The sequence below is a fragment of the Castor canadensis genome, chromosome 14 (assembly GCF_047511655.1).
Source record: "Castor canadensis chromosome 14, mCasCan1.hap1v2, whole genome shotgun sequence".
In the NCBI taxonomy this organism is placed as follows: Eukaryota; Metazoa; Chordata; class Mammalia; order Rodentia; family Castoridae; genus Castor; species Castor canadensis.
The window spans coordinates 105,704,410-105,727,501 of record NC_133399.1 but is presented as its reverse complement, the minus strand read 5'-3'; the positions used below and the strand labels follow the sequence as shown (position 1 = coordinate 105,727,501).

The following is a 23,092-nucleotide window of genomic DNA, read 5'->3' as shown; positions in this document are numbered from 1 at the left end:
GATCTGTTCCTTCTGACTTTAAGCTCCTTGAAGGCAAAACTGCTTATTCCTACTTCAGCACCTGGGACAGTGCCCCAGGTCCTCCATGCCCTCAGTACAGTCTATATAATTTTGTTATTGAATTGTGAGGTCTTCAGAAGGGAGATTGCTGCCATCCTGGCTGTGTGGCATCCCACAGACTCCCAGATGAGCCAGGCTTTAGTCAGTCAAGAGAAAATAGTTTGCTAAATGCTTTGCAGGGAGCCTTTTTCAGCATTCTACCTGGAAGAGGCTTTCTCAGTGTTTCTGATCTGTATCATACATAAATTGGAGTTTATATTTTTAACTTTTTTTGTTTATTTAAAGAAATGTTCATTGTGTTCTTTTCGTCAGATTTATCCGATAGCAATTACATCTAAACCCCGGACACAAAAGATCTTTTTTCCTGCTGCTCGATCTGTCTTTGTGGATTGAACAAAATGTTCCCAGTGGTGCAGGGCTTAGACAAAGGCAACTCTGCCCCTTAAATGTGCTAACCAGCTTCTTTCTAAAAGAACACATTTTTAAGTAAAGCTCCCTGAAATTTAATTATTATGAAAAAAGAGTTGAGAGAGGGTGGAGGAACTCGATACTGCTTAAATTATAGTACATGCTTAAAACTGCAGCTTGATTATTGTGAAGCACATGCAAAGAAAGAAATTGGTTAAATTAACATAAGAGAGAAAAATGAGGTAGGTTAGGAAGAATTTTATTTCACAGTAAATCTTGCTGCCTGGAATCTAAGTTATGCTCATTTCAAAACGTGTACTAAATTAAGAATAACAGCACAGAAGCGTATCAGCATAATTGCTGACACTTTCCAAATCTATTACAATAAACATGTACTCTTTCCACAAAAATTTTTAGAGTTATATATCCTGAGTCTGAGATATTATGCATGCGTACAGAACAAGAGCTAAAAGTCACAAGGATTTTAGTTGGTTTTGTAATAGAGTTTGGTTTAAAAAAAAAAAAAGGTGTTTTTTTTTCATGGCGACTGACCACCAGAGGTCATTTGTACTAAAGGAGATGGTTGGTGGCAAGTGGCCATTTGTACACAAGCAAAGGTGTTGTTTACATGAGACCTGACAATCCAGGTCCAGGAAGCCCTGAGGGCCTCACCAGCCTCTGATGACAAAGAGGTTGCAGGAGGTGGCCTGGCCCCCTCCATCTCCTTCAGAAGTGGGTAGCCACACTAACCCCTAGCTCCCTAGCTTCTGGCAGCATTTTCCACAAAAGCAGAAGCAGGAGCAAGTGAAGCAGCCACTAGGAAATTTTTCCTTAGCTGGGGAGAGATTTAGCAACTAAAGCAATCAGGCAGGAAGGCAGCATGGGGTGGAATTTCCAGGATCTCCAGCACTCCCAGGCCTGGCAATGCACTTCCCAGGACCACTGATCCCTGGGGCTCAGGAAAGGGGGGGACTTTTCCATCATTGCCACAGTATCAGTTAGGACAAGAACAAGTCCTGCCCAGCTGGTGTCCTCAGGAGCATAGCCTGGCTTGGCCCTAGCAAAGGAAAGGAGGGAGGGGCACAGAGCCCCTCAGCGGACTGACTGGCACATGGAAACACAGAATATATCTTGAGGCTGGGGCTGTGGGACTCCCGGTGTCTCAGGCCACCTCCCTCCAGCAGCCTCCTTGATCCGGTGGGACCCAGCACACAGAGCCCTCTTACCCTCATGCTGTGACGCTTGAAGACATTGTGCCGGTGGAGAGGCGGGGTGTGCAGCGAGTTAACGGGAGATGGATACTCCATAGGGCTGGTGAGCGTAGGAGAGCTGGCACACAGACCCTCGGGGACCTAGTCAGGAGAAGCAAAGAAGCCCAAGAGACAGGGACAAGGCAAGAGGTGGACACTTAGCTGCTACGAACAGGAGCACAAAGAAACAATGCACGAGCACCCGGGGACGCAGACTGGCTCTTTCAGAGTAAATAGAGCAGTGGCGTGACATTTCCTTGGCCTCACTGCAGAGACATGGTCAAGCAGCATGGCCTCTCGTTTGCCTAACACCCTTCTCCCGTGATGCTTTGCACACATGCTGGCGCACACAGGTTTTCGACCTACTGAGACCGGGACTCCTTCATCAGGTCCCTTTGGGAAAGGGTTACGTTGCAAATTCACAATGTGATTAGTGTACAGATACACACACACACACACACACACACACAGAGTTGGTATTGAGGAGGATTAGTCAACTCCAGGACCCCTGTAGGAAACCCAAATTCACAGATACACAAGTCCCTTACATACAGTGGTGTAGTATTTGCATAGAACCAATAGCATCCCACAATACACTTTAAATCTTCCTGGGTTCTTTAAGATACCTAACGTAAGGTAAATGCTATGTTCACAGTTGTTATACTGGATTGTTCAGGAAATGATGACAAGAAAAGTTTGTACATATTCAGTATGAACAAGATTTTTTTTTTGTATGTGCGTATTTTCAGTTTGTGGTTGGTTGACTCCACAGATGCAGAACCCACAAACATGGAGGGCAGACATGCAAAGCAGCAGACACCGCAGATGGCTGGACCTCTCAGCAGAGGGCTTCCTGACAGACCTGAATTTCTGTTCTGTTCTTTGATCTGAGTTTAAATTCTGTTTTGGGCACCAAAGAAGAATCACCCAGGCATTTTCATCACCTGAGCAGGTGACTGCTGCTCCTCAAAGTTGCAGGTGGAATTTCAGAAGATACCTCAGTGAAGGATGGACCTGACCTCCCCACCCTCTAGTTCCGTATTTACCTGGAACTGCAGCTTGGGAGCCAGCAGGTTGGTTTGTGGAGGGGGTCTATACTTGGGCCGACTGGGCTAGAGAGAGAACACAGGGCTGAATCAGTCACCATCTCTCTCCTTCAGTGAACGTGACCCACCAAGGGGACTATTAAGCCGGAGGCCACTCCTGCTTATCCACAGTGAAGGAGGGATGAGGACAAAGTTAACATTAAAATCATACTGCAGTCACTTAGTGAGCACTAATTATATGGTGAGTGGTAGGAAGGTACGGGGCCCACCTCTCTGTCATAACTAGGGTTATGGCCAGTTGGAGAGGTTCATGACCTGTCATGTGCAGCCTCCCTGTGTGTGGGAGTTGCCAAGTCAGCAGTCACAGATATTCAGAAGCAGAAGGTGCCTGAGGTTTTAGGTACTCACCGAAACCTCATGGAGATGAAAACGGAGCTGGGCTAGAGGGAAAGGGCAGTACAGGCCAGGAATAAGGGACAATGAGAAAAGGCCTTGGACAAGAAGGGCCATTGCTGTGGACAGAACGTTTATGTCCCCTCAAATTCATATGCTAAAGTCCTGCCTCCCACTGTGATGACATTAGGAAGTGGGGCCTTTCAGAGGTGGTTAGGGTTAAATGAGGGCATGCGGGTGGAGCACCATAGTGAATTAGTGCCCTTGTAAGATGAGGACCAGAGACTGAACATCTTTCTCTCTCTTCTCCAGGTGAGAAGATAGTGGCCATTTGCAAGCCAGGAAGAGGCACTGATCAGACACTGAATTTGGTGCATCCAGAGGTTGGGCTTCGTAACCTCTAGAGTTGTGAAAGTTTAATGCCTATTGCTTAACCCATTCTGTCTATGGTATTTTGCTTTTGGGAGCTCCAAAATACTGATTAGTATAAGCATGGTATCTGAAACCCATGTACCTGATGATGGGATGGGGGGCTCTGGCTCCTGATCTCAGGGCAGCCATCAAAAGCATAGGGACAAAACCTGGACCTCAGGGGCCTGGGACACTCCCCATCTATGTGTCTGTCCTCAGGAGGATCCAATTTATTCCTAGAAAGCTCCAGAATAAAAGTGCCTACCCTCCCAAGGGAGATGCTGGAGGGCTAATTCTTGACCCAGTTTGCCCAAAAGGTGCGTGCTGTCTCAGATTCCAGCTGTCAAGGCATGAATGATGAGTCTGATGGTCAGTTGGGTCCCAGGGTTGAGAACATTGTAGGGCAGGATTCTGCTTATGCCAGGAGAGGGCAATGTGTCACACAGGGACCCAGCACTGCTGTGACCCACAGGACCAACAAGGCTGGGATTGGCCTACCTTGGGTGGGGGTTCCTGGTAGGTGACAGGCTCCAAGATTTTGGGGGGTCGGTAGCGAGCATTCCTTTCCTGCTCTATGGCAATGTCCTTCTCCATCTGATAAATGTCACTGCCAAGGTGCCAGGTTGGAGAAGGAGAGAAAACACAGTGACAGTGAGAAGATCCTTGGGGTTCTTCTCTACAGAGAGTACACTGTAGTGAAGCCAGGGGAGGCCTGGATGAGGACCACTAAGGCATATTTCCATCCCCATCTGTCCTGCAGAATGGCCTGGGAGACCCCCTGAGCCAGGCTGGGATATGGATCCTGAGGCTACTCTCAAACCCACTGGAGAGTGGATCCAGCCCAATTGGACAGCAGAAGCTTGCTGCAGCCCACCTCCCATGCCCCTTGTCCTCCTGTGCTTGCTGACAGCACCAATGCCCTCAGCCAACTTGGTGATCCAGGCCTAGGTTTGACATCTCATTAAACAGGGATATCATTTCTGATATCCCTGTGGGGGCTTCTGATTCATTCCTAAGCTATGTTTTTGTCCCTCACTTCTCTTGACTAGGGAATCACGGACCCCAGAGGCCCTGGGAGTTTTGGCAGGGTGTCCATGAATCCATATGTTGAAATGGGTATCAAGTACTATGTACTGTTGAATATGTGCTACTCAGTACTGTGTTCTCAAACATATATATGCATGACATCATGTCTAAAGCCTACTACATTTTGTCAGTAAAGGATTCTAAAAGTCTACTCTTACTACATGGAGGAAGTCTCAAAATGGGTCACACAGACTGTGAAATATCGATCAGATCCTTCCTTAACCCTAAAGAAGGCACTGTCAGGCTATTGCCTGAGGGGGGCCTCATGGAGTCTTCTGAGTCTCTGCATTTCTTTCAGGTCATACCCAAAGAGCCACTCCTACTCTGTCATGGTGGAGGCTGGGCCAGGCCTCTTAGTCAGGCATAGACACCAGCCATCTCTCCTTCTTATTCTCAAGGTCTCATCCTTCTCACCCAGAGCTTTTGCCCTCTCAAATTACATCTTTTAAATACTTTTCTGCTGGAATCTTCTGGCTTTCCAAATCTCTCTATGAGGATCCAACAGATGAGTGTAGGATTAATCAGGAGTGCTGATAAAAGGACAAACAGGAGGAGACAGGTTTTATAAGCTGGAAGTTTTGTAGATAGTGTTGGTGTCTTCACCCCACAAGCAGATGTACGGTCATTCCCACTGAGCCCTGCACAGGCATTGCCAGCCTCTCCCTTTGGAAGTCTCCCACCAGGAAGTTTCTAGGGGTTATTTTCATGCTCTTGAAAAAAAAAAATTAACCAGGGTTGGGATATAGTTCAGTGATAAGAATGCTTGCTTAGCTTGCACAAGACCCTGAGTTTGATCCCCACACCACAATAAATAAATAAATAAACAGACTTAAAAAAATGCCTGGTTGTTGACACAGTGTTTAAGGTTAACTAAACAGGAGATTCCCCAAACAGAGGTCAGCAAACTATGATCACAGGTCAAACCTAGCTTCCTACATAGTTTTGTGTTTCAAATTAAGAATGGCTATTACGTGTTTTAATAACTGAAAACATTTAAAAGAAAAACACTTGTGACACACGAAAATTACACAAAATTAAATTGTCAGTGTGCATAGAAGTTTCATTAAACCCATCCACTGCCGTTCACTTACAACTGCCTATGGCCGTTTTCAAGATGCAACAGCAGAGCTACATGGGTGCAGCAGGGGCTCCTATAAACTGTAAAGCCCCAAATATTTACTTCCTGGTCCTTTGCAGAATTAGTTTCTTGACCCTCCCCCACCCTCTATCAGAAAGCCAAAAGAAGTCAGAGCACCCTTGGGAGAGCTGATGGCAGGGAAGTGGGGGACCCTGAGCCTCTAAAATGAAAACTCCCTCACCAGTGAGGGTACCCAGGGAGCAATGACTGCTGGGAATGTAGAAGAATCAGACCTTAGACCCCTGGCCCTCCAAACAGAAGGGATAGGTGAACCCTGGGTCACAGGCTTGGTAACAGGTCAAGTACTGCCTTCCTCACTATCTGGAAGGAAGGACCAAAGTGGAGAGGAGAGGTGAGGTGAGGAAGGTCCCATGCCTCAAGCTCTATGTGCTCCAAGTGTGACCTAGTCTTTTGAAGTCTTTTGATTCCAACTGAGAAAATACCTTTCCAGCAACTGCAAGGCACTACGCTTGGTGCCGAGCTGCCAAGATGAGCAAGTCTTCCCCAGGTTCACCTCTTTTCTGACAGTAAACTTGGTCTCAACCTTCTGTCCTTCAACAGAGCTGGGGAGCACCTCTGTTCCAACTATCTGACGCCCAGTGAGCCTCTGCAGGAAGGACTGGCTCATTTTATATGCACACGTGGCTCAGTGTGCTCAGAAGGGAAGGTCTGGATACAAGTCCCAGCCACCTGTCACTGCTTTGAGCCTCAACTCCCCCATTCACCAGGTGGGAACAAGGATACCTGCTGTACGGGGCCATGGAGACCTAGACCATGTCTGACTTGGATGCTGAGCTGCAGCCCTGTCATCTGAGACAGCCACGCCCACCCTCTGCCCACAGCTCCCCATCCCATGCTCACCTGAGACTGCACACAAGCTCCATGAAGCGGGGCCGATCACTGGGGTCATAATCCCAGCAGCGGGTCATGAGGGTGTAAAGGACAGGTGGACAGAGGTCAGGCTTGGGCAGCCGGTCTCCTTTCTCCAGGACCCCAATAACATCCTTGTTTTCCAGCCAGAAGAACGGTTGCTTCCCGAAGCTCAGAATCTCCCACATGCACACGGCTGAAGCCAGAGGGAGAAGGCTCAGGCCTTGTGCTGGGGAGAAGCCAGGCTGCCCTCCCCTGGAACAGCTGTGGCCCTCAGTGCTCTGTCCCAGCCAGGAGGAACACACGTGTTGTCTCCCCTCCCCCTCTGTCCACCACGGTGGTTTGCCTAAAGGATCTGTAGTACATGAACCAAGGCCTCCCTGTCACCCCTCAACATGGAGCTATTATGGCTCTATGGGGTCAGGAGGTGGTGATCATCAGGGCCACTAGCCATCTTCTTGGGGAAGGGAGTGAAGCTCTGTCAGCAGGAGTTGGAAGCCTAGCACCAACACTTGCTGCCTGTGTCATCGGGCAAGCCCCTCACTTGTCTGAGACTCAGTTTCCTTAGCTGGAAAATGGAAGTAATGGTGATAAAATTGTACAGAGTCAGCTGTGAGGGACCTAGTGGATAGTTTACAGACTAGTGTGTTCTGTGAGGGGCATCCACCCTCACCCACCGGCTCGGTCCCTCCCTGCACCTCCTTCTCAGAAGAAACTTGAGTTTTTGTCTTGGAGGAGCCCTTCCAGTGGGTCCCCATAGGAGTCTGTAGGGCTGGCTGGTAGAATGCATGCTTGTCACAGAGTCCTTTTTAGGGGGATGAGCCTAGACTATCCAGGCTAGCCCTTGGTCCATGTCACCCCCACTCAGCAACTTTTCCCTCTGGGACTTTTCAGCTGCCACCATGAAACAGGACCCTGAGGAACCATGAAGGGGCTCCCTGTGCCCCTCCTAGCCCAGCCACAGAGGTGAGAATCTGAGCCCTTTTCCATGTGCTCCGGAGTCACCACTCACCGAACATCCAGACATCACTGGCTGTTGTGAAACGGCGGAAGTTGATAGACTCTGGGGACATCCATTTGATGGGGAGACGAGTCACAGAGGCTTTGGGTGGACAAAGGAGTTTAAGAAGTTATTTAGGGAAGAAAGATCCAGAGTTACACAGAGATCTTAAGCCTGGGTTACCTAACCACAGACTTCATTTTTCTAGGATTTTGGATTCAATCAACCCTCCAGGGACAAAGCAATGACCAGAAAAGGCCCTCACCTTTGTAATAGTCTTCATCTTCAATGTACCGGGAAAGGCCAAAGTCCCCCAGCTTCACACATTCAGGAGAGGCCACCAGGATGTTCCGGACAGCGATGTCCCTATGAATGATTGAAGACCAGGCTGAGACACTGCCTCAAGCCCTTGGTGCAGCTGAGGAAAACGGGGAGAGGGCTGAGAAGGTTCCTAGAGGTTACCGGCAGGAAGAGGGCTCCACCCAGGTAATCTAACTTCTGAGCCCCCACATTTGCAGGCACTCGCTCAGGTCACCTGACCCCAAAGCTGGTGTCTGCTTGCTTCTCAACAGGCATCTGGGCTCTCTAATGCCTGTTTCCACTGTTGAAAAGATGACTTAAAGACATGCAACTTCAAACCAAACAACAAAATCATCCCTCCGCCTCAGGCCTTGACTATCAAATTTGGCTCATAAACTTCACAAGGAAGAGGATTTTTGTCTGTTTAGATCACAACTTTGTCTCAGAGCCCAGGACAGTGCCTGGCCCCGAGCGGGAACTCCATCAGACTTATGGCATGAGTGGACGGATGAATGAGTGAATACAGGCTTGTATGCTCTTCATGGCTAAGCATAGAACCAGGCACGAGCGATATCAATGGTGGGGTGAGCACTCCAGCGCCATCTCCTGGCAGGGGGGTGTGTGGTGTGTGTGTGTGTGTGGTGTGTGTGTGTGTGTGGTGTGTGTGTGTGTGTGTGGTGTGTGTGTGTGTGTGTGTGTGTGTGTGTGATGTTTCCAAGGCAGGAGTCTCTTTCAGGGAAAGGAAACAAAACCAGATAGAGGAGCAGCCAACTCCACAGCTACAGGGACGATGAACCGGTGGTCCAGGGATGCTGGAACAAGAGAGGGGCCTGAAACTGGACCCCAGGATCTTCTGGTTGCATCTCTAGCCCAGTTCCTTCTTCCTGGACCACAGTGGGTGAGTTGGAGGAGGTGGAGCTCTTAGCACGGCTGATGGCTCCTTCTAGCACTCATGGGGGACAAGGCGGGTAGAAGACACTGAGCTACAGTGAGACATCTCAGACTTTGGAGGTGTTTCAGTAGCAGTCCTATGGGGGCCATGTGGTTATTTTAACTTGCTAGTTGAGGAAACAGTTCTCAAGTGCTCCCAGTGGCCCAGGATAGGATTCCAGCTCTGGTGTGTGCGGCTCCTCAGTCCTACACACTACAGCCTTCTCAGGGATTAGGTGAAAAAGCTAGTGTCCATGGTGCCCTACCTGTGCACGCAGTTGATACTTTCCAAGTAGGCCATGGCTTTGCATATCTGCAGCGAGTATAGGACGAGGGTGGGCACCTTCAGGGAGTTCTTGTTTCGTTCCAGGTAATGGCCCAGCTGTGGGAAGGGGGAGGTGGCATCAGGCCTCCTTGTTCAGCCTCAGCATAGTGCCAGGGGTCCAGGCCAGTGACAGCTACTGACCCCTCCCTTCTAATGATGGCATGTTCCAGCAATTTCCTCTACCAACAGGGCCTCTGTTTCAGCTGAATACAGAAGGCAGGAAGCCTTCTGTACATCCTCATTCCCTGTTCAACTGCAGCCCGGCTGCTGTCATGGGGTTCCTAGTCTGCCACGGCCAGCTCACCTCCCCATAGGGGTACAATTCCATAATGATCCACGTGGGCTCCTCTTCAATGATACCGATCAGCTTCACAATGTGCGGGTGGTCCAAATTCTTCATTATCACTGCAGGTACAAGAGGGAGGACAGAGGAGCACCTCCAGGGTCACATAGTTGGCCTGTGTGTGTGTGTGTGTGTGTGTGTGTGTGTGCGTGTGTGTGTATGCACTGGGAGGGTCAAACCCAGGGCCTCACTGTACACCGTGCTATATCACCAGCCCCAGATGCATTGGAAAAATACAATTTGCTATCTCAAGTGGGAGAAACAGGGAGTAAGACCCAGTTCGAAGGTGGGTCCTGGCATGGTTTCACCTTCCCTTCCAGACTTTAGGACCTCCCATCTCTGAGGGGTGGGGAATTTCAGCCCTCCACAGGGGATGCCTACCTGCCTCACTCATGAACTTCTCCTTATTGTCCAGGGTGCAGTCTTTCTTGCAAGTCTTGACGGCTACGTTGATTTTCTCCCCTTTCTGCAACAGGAGTGGGCTCAGGGACCCTCGGTCTAGCCTAGTGCTTTCTACAAGACAGTGTCCCCTCCCCAGCCTCTGCATGGCCTTCCTAAAGACTTGGCCATGAGCCAAGGGAAGGTGGTGACCTGGCCTCTGCATCACACATCATCCTCCTTTCTTCTATTTCTCTTTTCTTTCCTTTCTCGTCCTCTCCTGTTCTTTCCCTTTCTTCTTGATCAGACTGTGTTAGAATTGGAAAGAGCTTCAGAGATCAAATAACTCAAGCCCGGAGGTCCACAGGAGGATGCTGAGATGGAGGGACCACGTGATCTGCCCAAGGTTAGCCAGCATGTGGGGATGCACCCACAGGGCCTCTGTCAGATGTGCAGCTTGGCCTCATTCTTCCTTGTTATTGTTGGGATTTAAACTGTGTTGCCCTTGCTTTTGGGCTCTGCATTTCTCCAGCCTGCTGAAAGCAGGACCACAGGCAAAGCTCACTGCTTTCCAGTGGCTTAAAGGCCAACTTCTATTTGCTAAGGGCCTGCCCTTCCTCCTGGAACTGTATCTTATCTGTCACCTCAGTGAAGACCCTTTTCCAGGTCTTGCCTCTATTTCCATCCCTAGTACTTTGCTATCCTTCTTGGAAACGACCCTCACTCCCATCAATCCTGAGCCACATGGATAAAAATCCACCACCACAGCTGCCACCTCTAACTGGCTCAGGTTCCAGCTCCTGCCTCACCCTGCAGCCAGGTGGAAGAGGAATATCAGGAAGTCTGGGACTCACATGATTTGTGTAGACCCCTTCATAGACCTCTCCAAAGAAGCCTTCGCCAAGAATATGATTAAGGACCACATCTTCATGGGTGACACCATACTGTGGACCTGTAAAGATGAAGAAAACTGAGTCCCAGTGCACAGAGATCAGCTGGTCTCCCCTGGGGTACCTGAGTCTGGAGGTTCTAAGGTAGGGTGTCTCCAGGCCCCTGAGCAACACCCCAACCAAGAACCAGGGCCTGAGCTAGGAAAGGGGATGTAGAATATTCCATTGTCTCATACCCAGGAAAGTGCCATCACCCTATTCCCTGGGTACCAGGTTCATATTCTCAGAATCCCCACAGAGCAGCACAGGCCCACAAAAGGTCAATGCACATAGGATCTCAGTTTTCAAATCAGAGGCACCTCAGCTTTGCCTCTGTCTGAGAGCACATGCAGGTGGAGGGGGGAGTGGTTGGGAAGGAAGAATGTTCCTCTGTGGTGTCCCACCAGTTCTCACAATGTCATTTCTGGTGGCCCTGGCTGTGATTGCCAAGGTAGGGTGAAGGACCTACCTCCCGGCCTTCGCAGGGTCTCATCGGGAATCTCTGCATAGATGTCTGATTCTGCAACACAGAAAGAGGTCCACCCATGGGCAAGATGCCCATCTCAGCAGGGCCAGGAAGGAGGTGTGGCTCCCACCTGGAGGCCAGGGCAGCTCAAAGGCTCGGGGGGCGGGGGGAAAGCCAGCTGCACCTCAGGCTTCATTCCTTTCCTGACAGCTCCCTAGTTGAGTAATTTAGGGCAAGTTGGATGATCTCCTTTCAAATAACACCTATTACCCACTTAACACCATGAAGAACTGGATGTTTGTGTCTCCTCCAAATTCACATGTTGACCCCCTAAACCACAATGTGATGCTTTTAGGATGTGGACCTTTGGAAAATAATTAGGGTTAGGTAAGGTCATGAGGGTGGGGCTCCCATTATAGGATTAGTGTCTTATAAGAAGAAGAAGAGAGACCAGAGCTCACTCTCTCTCACCACTAGTGAGCACACAGTGAGAAGATGGTCATATGAAAATCAGGAAGGGAGCCCTCAGCAGACACAGAATCTGAGGGCACCTTGATCTTGAACTTACCACCCAGAGAGGTGGGAGAAGTAAGTGTTTGTCAGTCACCCAGTCGATGGTATTTTGTTTGGGGCCACCTGAGCTGCTATAGATAAACATGATGCCAGGTACTAGCTATGCAATACAGATTTGCTATTACAGTGAATGGCATTTTCAATCTGTCTGTGAAAAGTGATAGGGAAGGTGGTTTTCTGTAACTTGGCAATGTCACAGGAGCAAATAGTTGAAAGGAAGCTTGGCACAGTAGAGGGTGCAGCGGGCAGGCTTACCTATGCTGCAGCTTTCTGAAAGGTGGGACCGTCGAGCCTCCAGGTTTCTGCAGGAGGAGGTGAGAGAAGCAAAGCTCCATGAGCCCAGCGATGTTCCCCCGGGCAGCCTGGGGCCACCCTCGCCCACCACCTCATCTGCAAAAGTGGCCAACCTAGCTGGCACCAAACTGTGAGCTACAGCCTAGGCCAACAAAGGGCAGGAGGGAAGGAGACAAGTAGTGACCCCATGAATGGTAACACCAGGTGGGACACGGAATAGCCCTGCAATGCTCCTGTGTACTGGGAAGGATCGCCTGCCCTGTGGAATGCTGGGACTCTAGTGTGCTCCCAGAAATGAGGTGGCAACTCCCTGTGTGTTCTTCCCTCTCCCAGCAGCACGGGCTGAGCTCGGGCCCCTCCCTGCCTCCCCATTTACTCACAGTGTAGGGATCTGGGGCAAGCCGTCCCGCTTCTCACCATCTGGGGAAAAGGAGGGGAAGGGAGAGTTGGAACCAGGGCGCAGGGGTGTGGATGGACAGCGGGCTGGTCTGTCACTGTCCCTACAAGGAGACACTTCCCCACCATTCTCTCCCTCTCTCCTTCCCTCCATCTCTCCCTCTCTCTCAGCATTAGGGTGGATGCCCCATAGGCCTGAGCCAGAACTGGCATCCTCCTTGTAAGCTTCCTCTGGCTAGCATCGCAGGCTCCAGCCTGGACTCGGCTTCCTGAGACACAGACAGGAGGAACCAGCCATGTGCTAGCAATGGCTCTGATTCTCCTGGAGCTATAAACGTGGCTTCTCCAGAAGCCAGCTTCTATGCAGCCCTGACCAGTAGGACCGGGGGTGGCTGGCCAGGGCTGGGACCTGTAGCTGATGCTCCAGGATGGGCCCAGAGGGAGCAGAAGGAAATGCTGTGTGACTGCCATCTCCCCACACTTCTAAAGCCTCTCCCCTAGCTTAGGGGCCAATGGCTTAGCATCCAGACTCAGCCCTGCAGGCTTGGCTCAGCTGTACTGCCGTCCACTGTTGGGCAACTTTGCCTCCACAGGGAAACCCACCTTTCTTGGGATGGGTGATGAGAGAGCCTTTGTGTTCACCCTGTAGCCGGCAGTAACCGTCTATGAGGTCTGCCATGTTCTCAGCCTCTGCCAGGGACGAGGTTTTGATGGACAGGGACTGCAGAGAAGAGGCCAGCAAAGGGTGAGATCTTAGAGCCTTGATTACAGTCCTCTCCACAGGGCAGGAAAAGAGGCTGAAGGACCTCTGGCCTCCACCTCTTCAGGATTCCACCCACATCTCTCTTGGGCTCTGATCCTATTCTTGAGACAGCCACCAGGGGGCACACTGGCTCTAAGCTTTTGAAGGCCAGTTCTGGGTCTCACTTATTCTGGTCTCTGTCTGAAGAGCACAGTGCCTTGTACCTTGTGGATGCTCAGTATGCAAAGGCAGAAACTGAGAAACAGGAAGCGAGAGGAAGTGGGCAGGCACAGACTGGTGAAAGGAGAGACAATGCAGTCTGAGGTCTCTCTGATTCTTCCACTCACAAAAATCCCTGTGTCGTGTCCCTGAGATCTTGCTTTACTCACTTGATAAGTGTTAGGCCTCTGATTTGCACCTGATTTCTGGTCACCTTGTCCTGCCCTAACATTTTCCTTTCTTCTTTTTCTGACATAATAATAATAATAATAATAATAATATCATTTCCTGAATTTTCTTATAATAGATTATTATCCAAATGATCTGTTTGGGCACTGGTTACGGCTTCTTCACAAGATCCCAAAGCCAAGGAACCTCTGGCCCCCTGCCTGCCCTGTCCAGGCTGGCCTGAACTAATCCTAACCAAATGACACCCCTGTAGAACTCCCAGATCCCCAGAGATGCTCACCTGGGGGGCGCCTTCGATGCCCAGCTGCAGCACTGCCTGGCCTTCCTCCAGTGGAAGACATCTAATGGACTTAATCTGCTTGAATTCAGCCAGGCAGGTGGGCTATGGAAGAGGAAGGGACCCTGAAGACCGTCCCACCATGGGGACTTAGCCAAGCAGGTTGGTCAGCATGGGGTGGTAAGGAGAGATTGGGACAAAGAGAGTAAGGCTGGAAGGATCTTCTAGTCTGTGCCCCTCTCTTTGCAGAAGAATGGGGTCTGGGGAAAGCCAGTACTCGCCCAAGGTTATATGCCAAGTTGGCAGTACAGCCAGAACTGGACCCAAGTCCCCAGATTCCAGGGGAGTCACTGACTCATCTTGCCATTGAAGGAGTGACTCTTCTCTCCGAACCGAGCATGCTTCTCTCCCCTCCTCTATGCAGAGCAAATCACAGGGGAGTAAAGAACCATCTGCCTTATGCTGCTATCCCCAAACCCTCTCTCCCCAAAGCTCACACCAAGGACATAGCCTTTTGGATCTGCTCTCAGCAATGAGAGCTTAGAGATCTGATCTGGGAGATGAGGCAGGAGACAGAAGAAGGGGAGGCCTCTGAGCCCAGGCTCTTTCTACCTTTGCATCTTGACTTGTCAGCTGGCGGATGCCTTTAGGGCCAATGACCAGGTCCACAGTAATGTTCCATCCTTGCTGCAATAAAAGAGAGAGGGGACTATTGCCGCTGTTCTGCCCACCCTATTCAGAAATTGTAAGAAAATCTCACTAAGCTAGATATGGACCACCATCTCTTTGGTCCTTCTATCCCAAACCCTGTCATACAGCTTGACCCTCCTGGCATCCTCCCACTTCCAAGAGCTGGAGGCCACCATTCACTCCCTCCCCATCCCCCAAGTTGGCCTGGAAGTCAGGTCATTACAATGAGTTCACAGCGATAGGTCTCCTGGTCGATGTTGGCAAAGCCTGCCAGGGTGTTGAAGAACTTCATGACACACTCCTCCTCTCGCAGTGAGGCATACTGCTGGAAGGTCTGCTGGATCATCTTCCTGAACTGCTTGGGCTGGGGAGCAATGGGACAGAGCTGAGCCAAGCCCTGTTCCTCTGAGCTCAGCTTCCTTCCCTTAGGTCTCCCTAAAAGGCTGCCCTCTGCTGCAGGCTGGCCCCCAGGGCCCCTGCATGACATCAGCCATAATCGGTTCCCTGCAGCACACCCCATTGTCTCTAGGGAGGGTCATCCTAACCCTGTGGAAGACATAGCCATCACAGGACTCAGGCTTGAAGTGAATCAGCCTCAAAGGGCAGCTGGAGACAGGCACATCCTTTCCCGACTTCCAACCACAGAAGACCCCATGGGGTACATTCATTGTCCTATGTCCAGAAGTCTTCTCCAAAGAGCCACTGCCTGGTCCTGCTAGTCTTGGTCCTGGGATCTGCATAAAGAGGGACTCTCTGGGCCCCAGACCCTCCTGTTTTCCTTACCTTTAAGTTCTCCTGCATCTGCTTTGGGAAAAACAGGTCCAGCCCCACTTCCTTTCTGAAAGAAAGGAAAGAGATGCAGTATTTGACTTCCCCTTTCTGACCCTGGACTTCTGGCCAATTGGGAGGAGGTAGGAGGGTGTTGGACCAGGGAGATGGGCCCTGAGGGCTCTGGTCTAGGGAAGAGTGGAGGGGTGAGTAGGAAAAATAGGGTGTTGGAGAAAAGGAAGGAGGGAGAGGGCCTGTCCCAGGACTTACTCCAGGAGCTCGAAGTTAGACTTTTTGTCAAGTGCGTTGTGGGGCATATCCTTGAAGAACCGCCTGGAGAGAGAGAAATTGTGGAGAAGAGGATGATGGTTGGAAAGCGAGGCCTACAGAGCAGAGCACCCAGTGCCCAGGTGTTGGCCTAGACGCCCCCTTCCCCAGGTGCCAGGTATGGGAATCTCTGGGAGGGAAAAAGTCAGGAATGTCGCAATTGGATATTTAGAAAATTGTGAGGAGAAAGGGACCTTGCAAATTTCATTCCTAGAAAAGATCCCAAGCTTGTGCTCTGGGAGACCCAAGTATTGGACTGTACAGTTGTCAGGCTGAGAAAGAAGATGGTGACTCCATCTGTGTTGCTAGAAACTACCCAAGGCAAGGCAGCCAATATGGAAGCTGTCAGCCTAGGAGCACCACCTCCGCCTTCGGGTCCAGGTTCCCTTTGTGGTTTCTGTTTTGCTAATTTGCTGTCTCTGAAGTACTGTATGTGTGTGTCCATCTAAACAATTATTAAATATAGTACATGTAAAAACTTTAGAACTTAGAGAACAGAGGAAGAAAATAAAAATAATCCTGGAGGTGACATCTATAATATTTGATGCACATTCTTTAAGTCCCATTTCTCCTAAAAATATTTGATTTGATGAAGACTTTATGTACTGTCAGGTGCCACAAATGGCATTTTGGTCAGCGATGGGCCATATCTATGATGACAGTCTCATAAGATTACATCATCTGGTGATGTCAACAGTGGCCTTTGTTTTTGTAGGTACACTCTGCAATATTCACACAACAAGGAAATCACCTAATGATGCATTCTTCAGAATGTGTTTCCATTGTTAAGTGATGCGTGACTGTATTATTTACTTGTAGCAATTGTGGTTTAAGCTGAAACCAAATAACCAATGTCCCCAGGTATAACAGCCTCCCTTCCTTGTCAGGACCTCTATGTCTAGTAATTTCATTGCCTGTGGTAGACATTGTCCTTCTCTTGATTTTATATTAAAGTGACTCTGCGCTCCTTTAACTCTACAGACATCTGGGAACAGTTCTGTTCTACTAATACCATAAGCAGAGAGAGGCAAATAACTTGTGACCTTAGATGGTTCTCTGTGTCTAGAAAAAAGGAAAGTTGGATCCTCACCTCACACTCCCTTTATCTAGAGTGTGTATCTTGATGCATTTAAGGAGATATTATATATATCTTACATATATATATATATATATATATATATATATACAGCAAAACCACTTCAAATCTAGAAAAAATCTAGGGAAATATTCATAAGTCAGAGCCAAGAAGAACACACCTTAAAGCATAACATCATAGAAGAAATCCTACATAAAAACATAAAATGTGGAATGTTCTGTTTGAAACAATTTGTTTTCAGCCGTGCTGGGACTTGAACTAAAGGCCTCACACTTCCTGGCAAATGTGCTACCACTTAAGCCACTCCCCAAGCCCTTGTGCTTTACTTTGTTTTTTCAGATAGGGTCTCACACTTTTGCCCAGTGCAGCCTTGGACTATGATCCTCTTACCTCTGCCTCCTGAGTAGCTGGGATCATGCCTGGCTTGTTTTTTGAGATAGGGTTTTGCTAACTCTTTTGCTTAGCTGGCCTTGAATCACAATCCTATCTTTGCTTCCCAAGTAGCTGGGGTTACAGACATGAGCCACCACACCTGGCCTGTCCTTAATAATTTTTAGTAAGTGATGTCATTGAGTATATTGTCAAGCAATGTAAGTAGTTACCTCTCAACAAATGATGACCCCAGTTTTAGAAAAACAAATGTATTGTGAAAAATCATAATGGAACTCCCCTTTAATGGAGGTTATCCATGGCTAATTGGGTTCCAGGTAATTTTAGGAGCTCTCCCCCACTTTCCTACATGTTCCCAATATTCCCAATAGTAGTAGTATTTGTTTTACCTAAAAAAAAAAAAAATTTGAAAATCTCTTGGGTTACCAAGTTGAGGTGGCCTGCACTGTCACTCTGCACTTTCCCGGTAGGAAGTCCTTTCCTGCTCTTTCCTCTTACTGGTCCCTGGCACTATGGGGACTAAGCTTAATCCCCTTCTTGAATGTCACGTAGTTGAGGAAATTTATCTTATCGTGACCTTTCCTAGCAGTCTTCTGCCCCAGTCCACATACACACTCGCACACACACGCCAGATCAGCATTCTCAATTGCTTCAACTCTTTCACAAAGGGATGAAAGCCCTATGCAAAGTTAGAATGAGAAGAAGAGAATAGGTCCGTGGTGAGAACAGCACAATAAGACCAGAGTCTTCACCCAGGCCAAGCTGAGTCTGCTTCTGGAGGAAGGGCAGAAGGTAAAAAGTCTCTCCCATTCATTTTTTTTTCTTCCAGAATCAGGGACAAAAATGTTCAAATGAGTGTTGAGGAACAGTTGCATTTTACGATGGCTTAGTGACAACTATGGAATTTTATTTTATAATATCAAAATATATTTCTATCCTATCTTCTTCCCCCCAAAAAGGATAAAGGGATAGAAAGTCTTAAAACAAGGTTAAGTAAAACATGGCTAGAAGGAAATCAGAAAACAAAATAAGGAAAGCTGAGGGTACAGGATAGAGGCTTTGCTTGAGTGTAGGTTTGGGGCTTGGATGTCCTGGCCGCCAGGGTGTGGACTGAAGACCTCATTAAGTAAATAATTTATTGAGTGAAAACATTTGCCATAAGAGAGGGATAACACTGAAGAAACACTAATTGAAAGGTGACTGATTCTCAGTAGTCATCTTACCAAAAACGGAGACTATTTCAATGTTTTTTATTCTTCCTGTTGCAATTTTGGTAAATATTGCTATATTTGCTTTCATTGCTATGGCAATTTTGGCATAGCATGAAAGCACAATTCAGTAACTGAATGTGGTCTGAGAACATGGCCTTCCGGTGGTCCTAATTCAGTGTCCTCAACTCTAGGCAACTCTTACCCCCTCCTCCCCTCAGCCAGAAACACTTGGGAATGTCTGGGGATGCTTTTGGTTATCACCCATGGTGGCAGTAGGGGGCTGCTGCCAGCATCTAGTGGGCAGAGACCAGGGGTCCTGCTAAACACCCTGCAGTGCTCGCACCAGAAGAGCCCCTCTCAACAAAGAGTTACTCAGCCCCAAGGCCACTCGTGCTGAGCTTGAGAAATCCAGGGAACCTGATCCAAGCAGAGAACTTTAAAGACGAAGAACAGTGGCTCTTACCTCCCTGACTTCTCTCTACCGGGTGTTTGATGGACTGGTACAAGAGGTGGGACCATAAAGGGGTATTTGAGCTTACTAAGGGCAGACCGCGCAGCAAGGAGGTGTGTCAGTTACAGGAGATACGGAGTCTGTCCAGGACTCTCTCCTTGAAGGAGGAGTGCCCTCCTCTTACATCCACCCACAGAGTTTCTGCAGCTAAGAGCCCAAAGTTCCAGTCATGCAGCCAGTGCCACCTGCCTACCCACACACGCATAGAACACCTCAGAGCACATCTGTAACGGGCCAGTTCTAGGCAGCACAGCCACCCACAATTCTGCTGGATAGAGTGAGTTCAAACTGTGCCTGTGGGTAACTGAATACAGGCTCATTGCACACTCTGTGCCATTTGAATAGCATGGAAGTTGGCAAATGACCACCAAACAAGAGAACTGCAGTCCTCTCTGCGTTATTCAGTCATTCAAATATGGATTGAGCTCTTTTGTGCCATGGGAAGGAGGCACCAATGTGACATCAAGGGCTTGGCATATTTCACAGTCTAGCACAGGTGAACACACCATTGCTAAGTACAAGTCTGTGCAGGGACAATGGCTTTGCAAAGGAGGGTATAGCAGGGGGGCAGAGAGGCCTCAAGATGGAGAACCCCTTGGACTGCCTCTTTGAGAACGGCCACACTCATACTGCTTAATCTGACACTTCCCAGGCCTGCCCTGAGACATCCCATGCACAAAGAGGGCAGGCAGGTACTTTTCCGAAGTTGCCAGGATGAAGACGAATTCACCTACCTTTCTCTCATTCATCCCTTCTCCCCCCCCCACCCCCACCCCGGCTCTGGGTTACAATTTTGCAGTTGAGAAGAGGAATCATTTCAGGTGTTTGACTGCACAGCAGGTTGACTACATCTAATAATAACACATTTCAAAAAGCCAGGAGAGGGTTTTGAATGTTCTCACCGTAAAGAGAATTCTAAATGTCAAAAATGTGTACAATTATTCTGTGACAATCAAAAACAAAAGGAAGAAAGAAATTACTGGGCTGAAGAGGGGAATGAGAAGACTATGGCTGGCAGTGGGGTGCGTCCCACAGAGGACGTGAGACCTGCTTCCCAGACACAGAGGGCAGTGCTCTTAGAGCCACTCCCAGCAGATGGTCATTGCTGAATGACTGGATGGGCTTTGAAACTTGCAATAAAAGAATTCTGAAGACCGGGGTATTTACATGGTAAATTTTAAAAATTAGGGTTAGCTAAATGGAAGGGTAAGCACATTTTGAAACTAACAGTTCAGAATTAAAAATGATTAGGGAGATGGTGGATGGAAAAATGTTGTATTGGGTAGAGGAAACTTAGCTAACTAACACTCTGGGGCCACCTGAGGTTCCTGACTGCAGCTTTGCTTAGCTCACAAACTTTGTTCCTTTTCTCCCACGCACTGCGCATCGGTCACAGGGTTACTGTTGACAGAGGTGTCTAACCACCCAAATGTGCCATAATCCTTGGGTTTTTAACATTTGTAGCAACTGAACGTTGGGAGGTCCTGGACGACCAGTCACCATCACTAATGAAACTCTGCTATCCCTAGGGAGTGAGCTTAGTGATCTTCTGAACAGCAGAGACTCATCTCAGCTGCTGTTTGAGTTGTGGGTTATCCCAAAGCCAGCTCAGGTCATCGCTGAGGAAGCTGCAGGCTCCCTCTAGTGCCCACTGCTTCTCCCAGTCTGTGGGCAGGCACAGGCCTGTGACTGATAATGCACGTGAGGGCAGCAAAAACACAAAGATGGATGCATGCAAAATCCAGTTGGTTATGTTTTCCTGCTAAACAGTAATAAAGATATTAACTTTTTTAAACCAACATTTATAAATTAACTGTGTACCAAAACATCTTTTGAAGCAAAGCTAGGTATTTGTGATCTAATTTTTTTTTTTCAGTCTAGGGCTTGAACGCAGGGCCTTCTCCTTGAGCTATTCCATCAGCCCTATTTTTGTGAAGGGTTTTTTGAGATAGGGTCTTGTGAACTATTTGCCTGGGGTAGCTTCGAACCATGATCCTTGTGATCACTGCCTCCTGAGTAGCTAGGACAGGTGTGAGCCACCGGTGCCTGGCCATTATCTAATCGTACTTTTTGTCAGTTACTACTTAACAAACCTTGGGTTATACATTCACTGTGACTTTTTAGGTCAGAACACTCTTGGATTCTGCTGGGGGAGGACAATATTCCTGGTTGTCTCAGGTCAGAGAGGACAAATTATTTGGCTCCTTGAACTGGCACACAGACCATGAATTTCACATTTTCATTTATAGTGGGACAGTTAGATACAAATCAGATATTTGACATTTATAAAGCAGCTCTGATAAATCAATAGAAACCAATTAGGTATCATTCCAACTATATGACAGTCTGGAAAAGGCAAAACTAAAAAAGTCCAGTGGTTGCTGAAGTCAATGGGCAGGGAGTGATGACCAGGTGAGCACAGAGGATGTTCAGGGTGGGGAACTGCTCCATGTGATATTGTCACGGTGGATACGTGCCCAGGTCCAGACCCACAGCAAGAATAAGCGAATGTGAGCTGTGGACTTTGAGTCATAATGACGCATCTTTTATCACCCATAGCAAATGCACCACTTCTGGGAGGGGTTGTTGATAATGGTGAAGGCTGTCTATGGGCAGGGAGGAGGTACATGAGGAATCTCTGTACTTTATGCTCAATTTTACTGTGGATCTGAAACTTCTCTAAATAACAAGTCTATGAAAATAAATAAACAGGGGCTGGCTGGGTTTACCACTGAGTAGAGTAATTGCCTAGCGTGTGTGAGGCCTTGGGTATGATCCACAGCACCACAAAGATAAATAAATGTAAAGAGAAAAACATGAGTTAAAAACCAAATATTTATAGAACACGCTATCCCTGTCATTATCCTAAATACTTTAAATACTTTCACTTATTCCTCCTCATAATATCCCTGCAAGGTTGTTCCCCATTGTTACCATTGTTCCCATTTTACAGGTGAAAGAATTGAGGCACAGAAAGATTGAGTGACTTGCTGAGTGGCGCAGGAAATTTAAGACCCAAGATGCACATCCAGCAGCCAGGCTGAAACCCTGTGCACTTCCCCACTGTGGCCCACTTCTCACTGACAGGACCAAATCCACAGAGGATTCATGAACACAGTCTTCTATTGCATACACATATCATACCTCTTCTTTGAGCTAGGAAAGAACAGGTTATTTCTTTTCCCCCGGTGATGTCATATATCTGTAGGCAGGTTACACAAGCTGTGATGTTAATAGGACAAGGGACTGTTGCCTATGATACTCAGGAAGGAGCCACAGCCCTGGAAGATTCTGCCTTATGGTCTGATTTTCAGAAGCGTGTGTCACTTAGTGAGGCAGCCCATCGTCATAGAACCATGTGTAGCTTTGTATTCTCCCCTTTCTTTTTAAAAATGACTAGGCTTGAAAGTCTCCTGTTAGGTTTATACAGGTATTTTCCGTATCCTGTTCTGGATATCACATCCCTGCCCTCAGTGGTCTGCTCTGTTCCTCAGGCTCAGGAGACGTGAAGCAGGACATCACTTCATGAAACAAGCATGGGTTTGGGACAATCCTGATTTGATTAGAAAGCTGACATCGTTAGGCAGTCTACCCCAGGTCTTATAGCCCATCAGCACATTCATGGCACTCAAACCACAACTAATAACAGTTTGGGGATGATCTGAGGAATAAGAATGTGCAATACGGGGCTGGGGACGCAGCTCAGTGGTGGATCTCCTGTCAAGCAGGCATGGTGCCCTGGGTTCATTCCCCAGCATGGCAAAAAACAAACAAAAAAACAAAACAAAGAAAACGTGAACTAGAATGACCATGGGTCTTGTGCTCCTGTTTTACTAAGTGACAACTGTTAGTGACTTAGTGGAGTCTTAAGGTAATATTGCAGTCCTTAGTATAAAGTCCATTAATAAAAAGGTAAAGGTAAGCTTTTTAGAATTGTCTCATTTCAGGGCTTGGTAGAGTGGCTCAAGTAGTAGAGTGCCTGCCTAGCAAGCATGAGGCTCTGAGTTCAAACCCTAGTACTGCCAAAAAAAAAAATAGAATTGTCTCATTTTAGGTGGGATGACTATAGAATGTGA

The 23,092-nt window shown here is 48.2% G+C and overlaps 1 protein-coding gene across 9 annotated transcripts in view; it reads right to left on the bottom strand.

The window, feature by feature from the left end:
- The window catches only part of Ptk2b (protein tyrosine kinase 2 beta), a 115,148-nt gene that overhangs the window by 8,054 nt on the left and 84,002 nt on the right, over positions 1 to 23,092 (bottom strand). For 8 of the 9 annotated variants that reach the window (XM_074055208.1, XM_074055207.1, XM_074055205.1 and 5 more), the window contains 19 exons: positions 15,752 to 15,814; positions 15,497 to 15,551; positions 14,937 to 15,077; positions 14,636 to 14,710; positions 14,027 to 14,128; positions 13,200 to 13,317; positions 12,581 to 12,620; positions 12,162 to 12,208; positions 11,337 to 11,387; positions 10,793 to 10,890; positions 9,942 to 10,026; positions 9,522 to 9,622; positions 9,159 to 9,274; positions 7,928 to 8,028; positions 7,675 to 7,764; positions 6,654 to 6,858; positions 4,067 to 4,175; positions 2,765 to 2,830; positions 1,695 to 1,820 (listed from right to left, as the gene is read on the bottom strand). In XM_074055208.1, coding sequence (XP_073911309.1) covers positions 1,695 to 1,820; positions 2,765 to 2,830; positions 4,067 to 4,175; positions 6,654 to 6,858; positions 7,675 to 7,764; positions 7,928 to 8,028; positions 9,159 to 9,274; positions 9,522 to 9,622; positions 9,942 to 10,026; positions 10,793 to 10,890; positions 11,337 to 11,387; positions 12,162 to 12,208; positions 12,581 to 12,620; positions 13,200 to 13,317; positions 14,027 to 14,128; positions 14,636 to 14,710; positions 14,937 to 15,077; positions 15,497 to 15,551; positions 15,752 to 15,814 — 1,789 coding nt within the window. The remainder of the gene's footprint in view (positions 1 to 1,694; positions 1,821 to 2,764; positions 2,831 to 4,066; positions 4,176 to 6,653; positions 6,859 to 7,674; positions 7,765 to 7,927; positions 8,029 to 9,158; positions 9,275 to 9,521; positions 9,623 to 9,941; positions 10,027 to 10,792; positions 10,891 to 11,336; positions 11,388 to 12,161; positions 12,209 to 12,580; positions 12,621 to 13,199; positions 13,318 to 14,026; positions 14,129 to 14,635; positions 14,711 to 14,936; positions 15,078 to 15,496; positions 15,552 to 15,751; positions 15,815 to 23,092) is intronic. The other variant, XM_074055212.1, reaches the window with a different exon arrangement.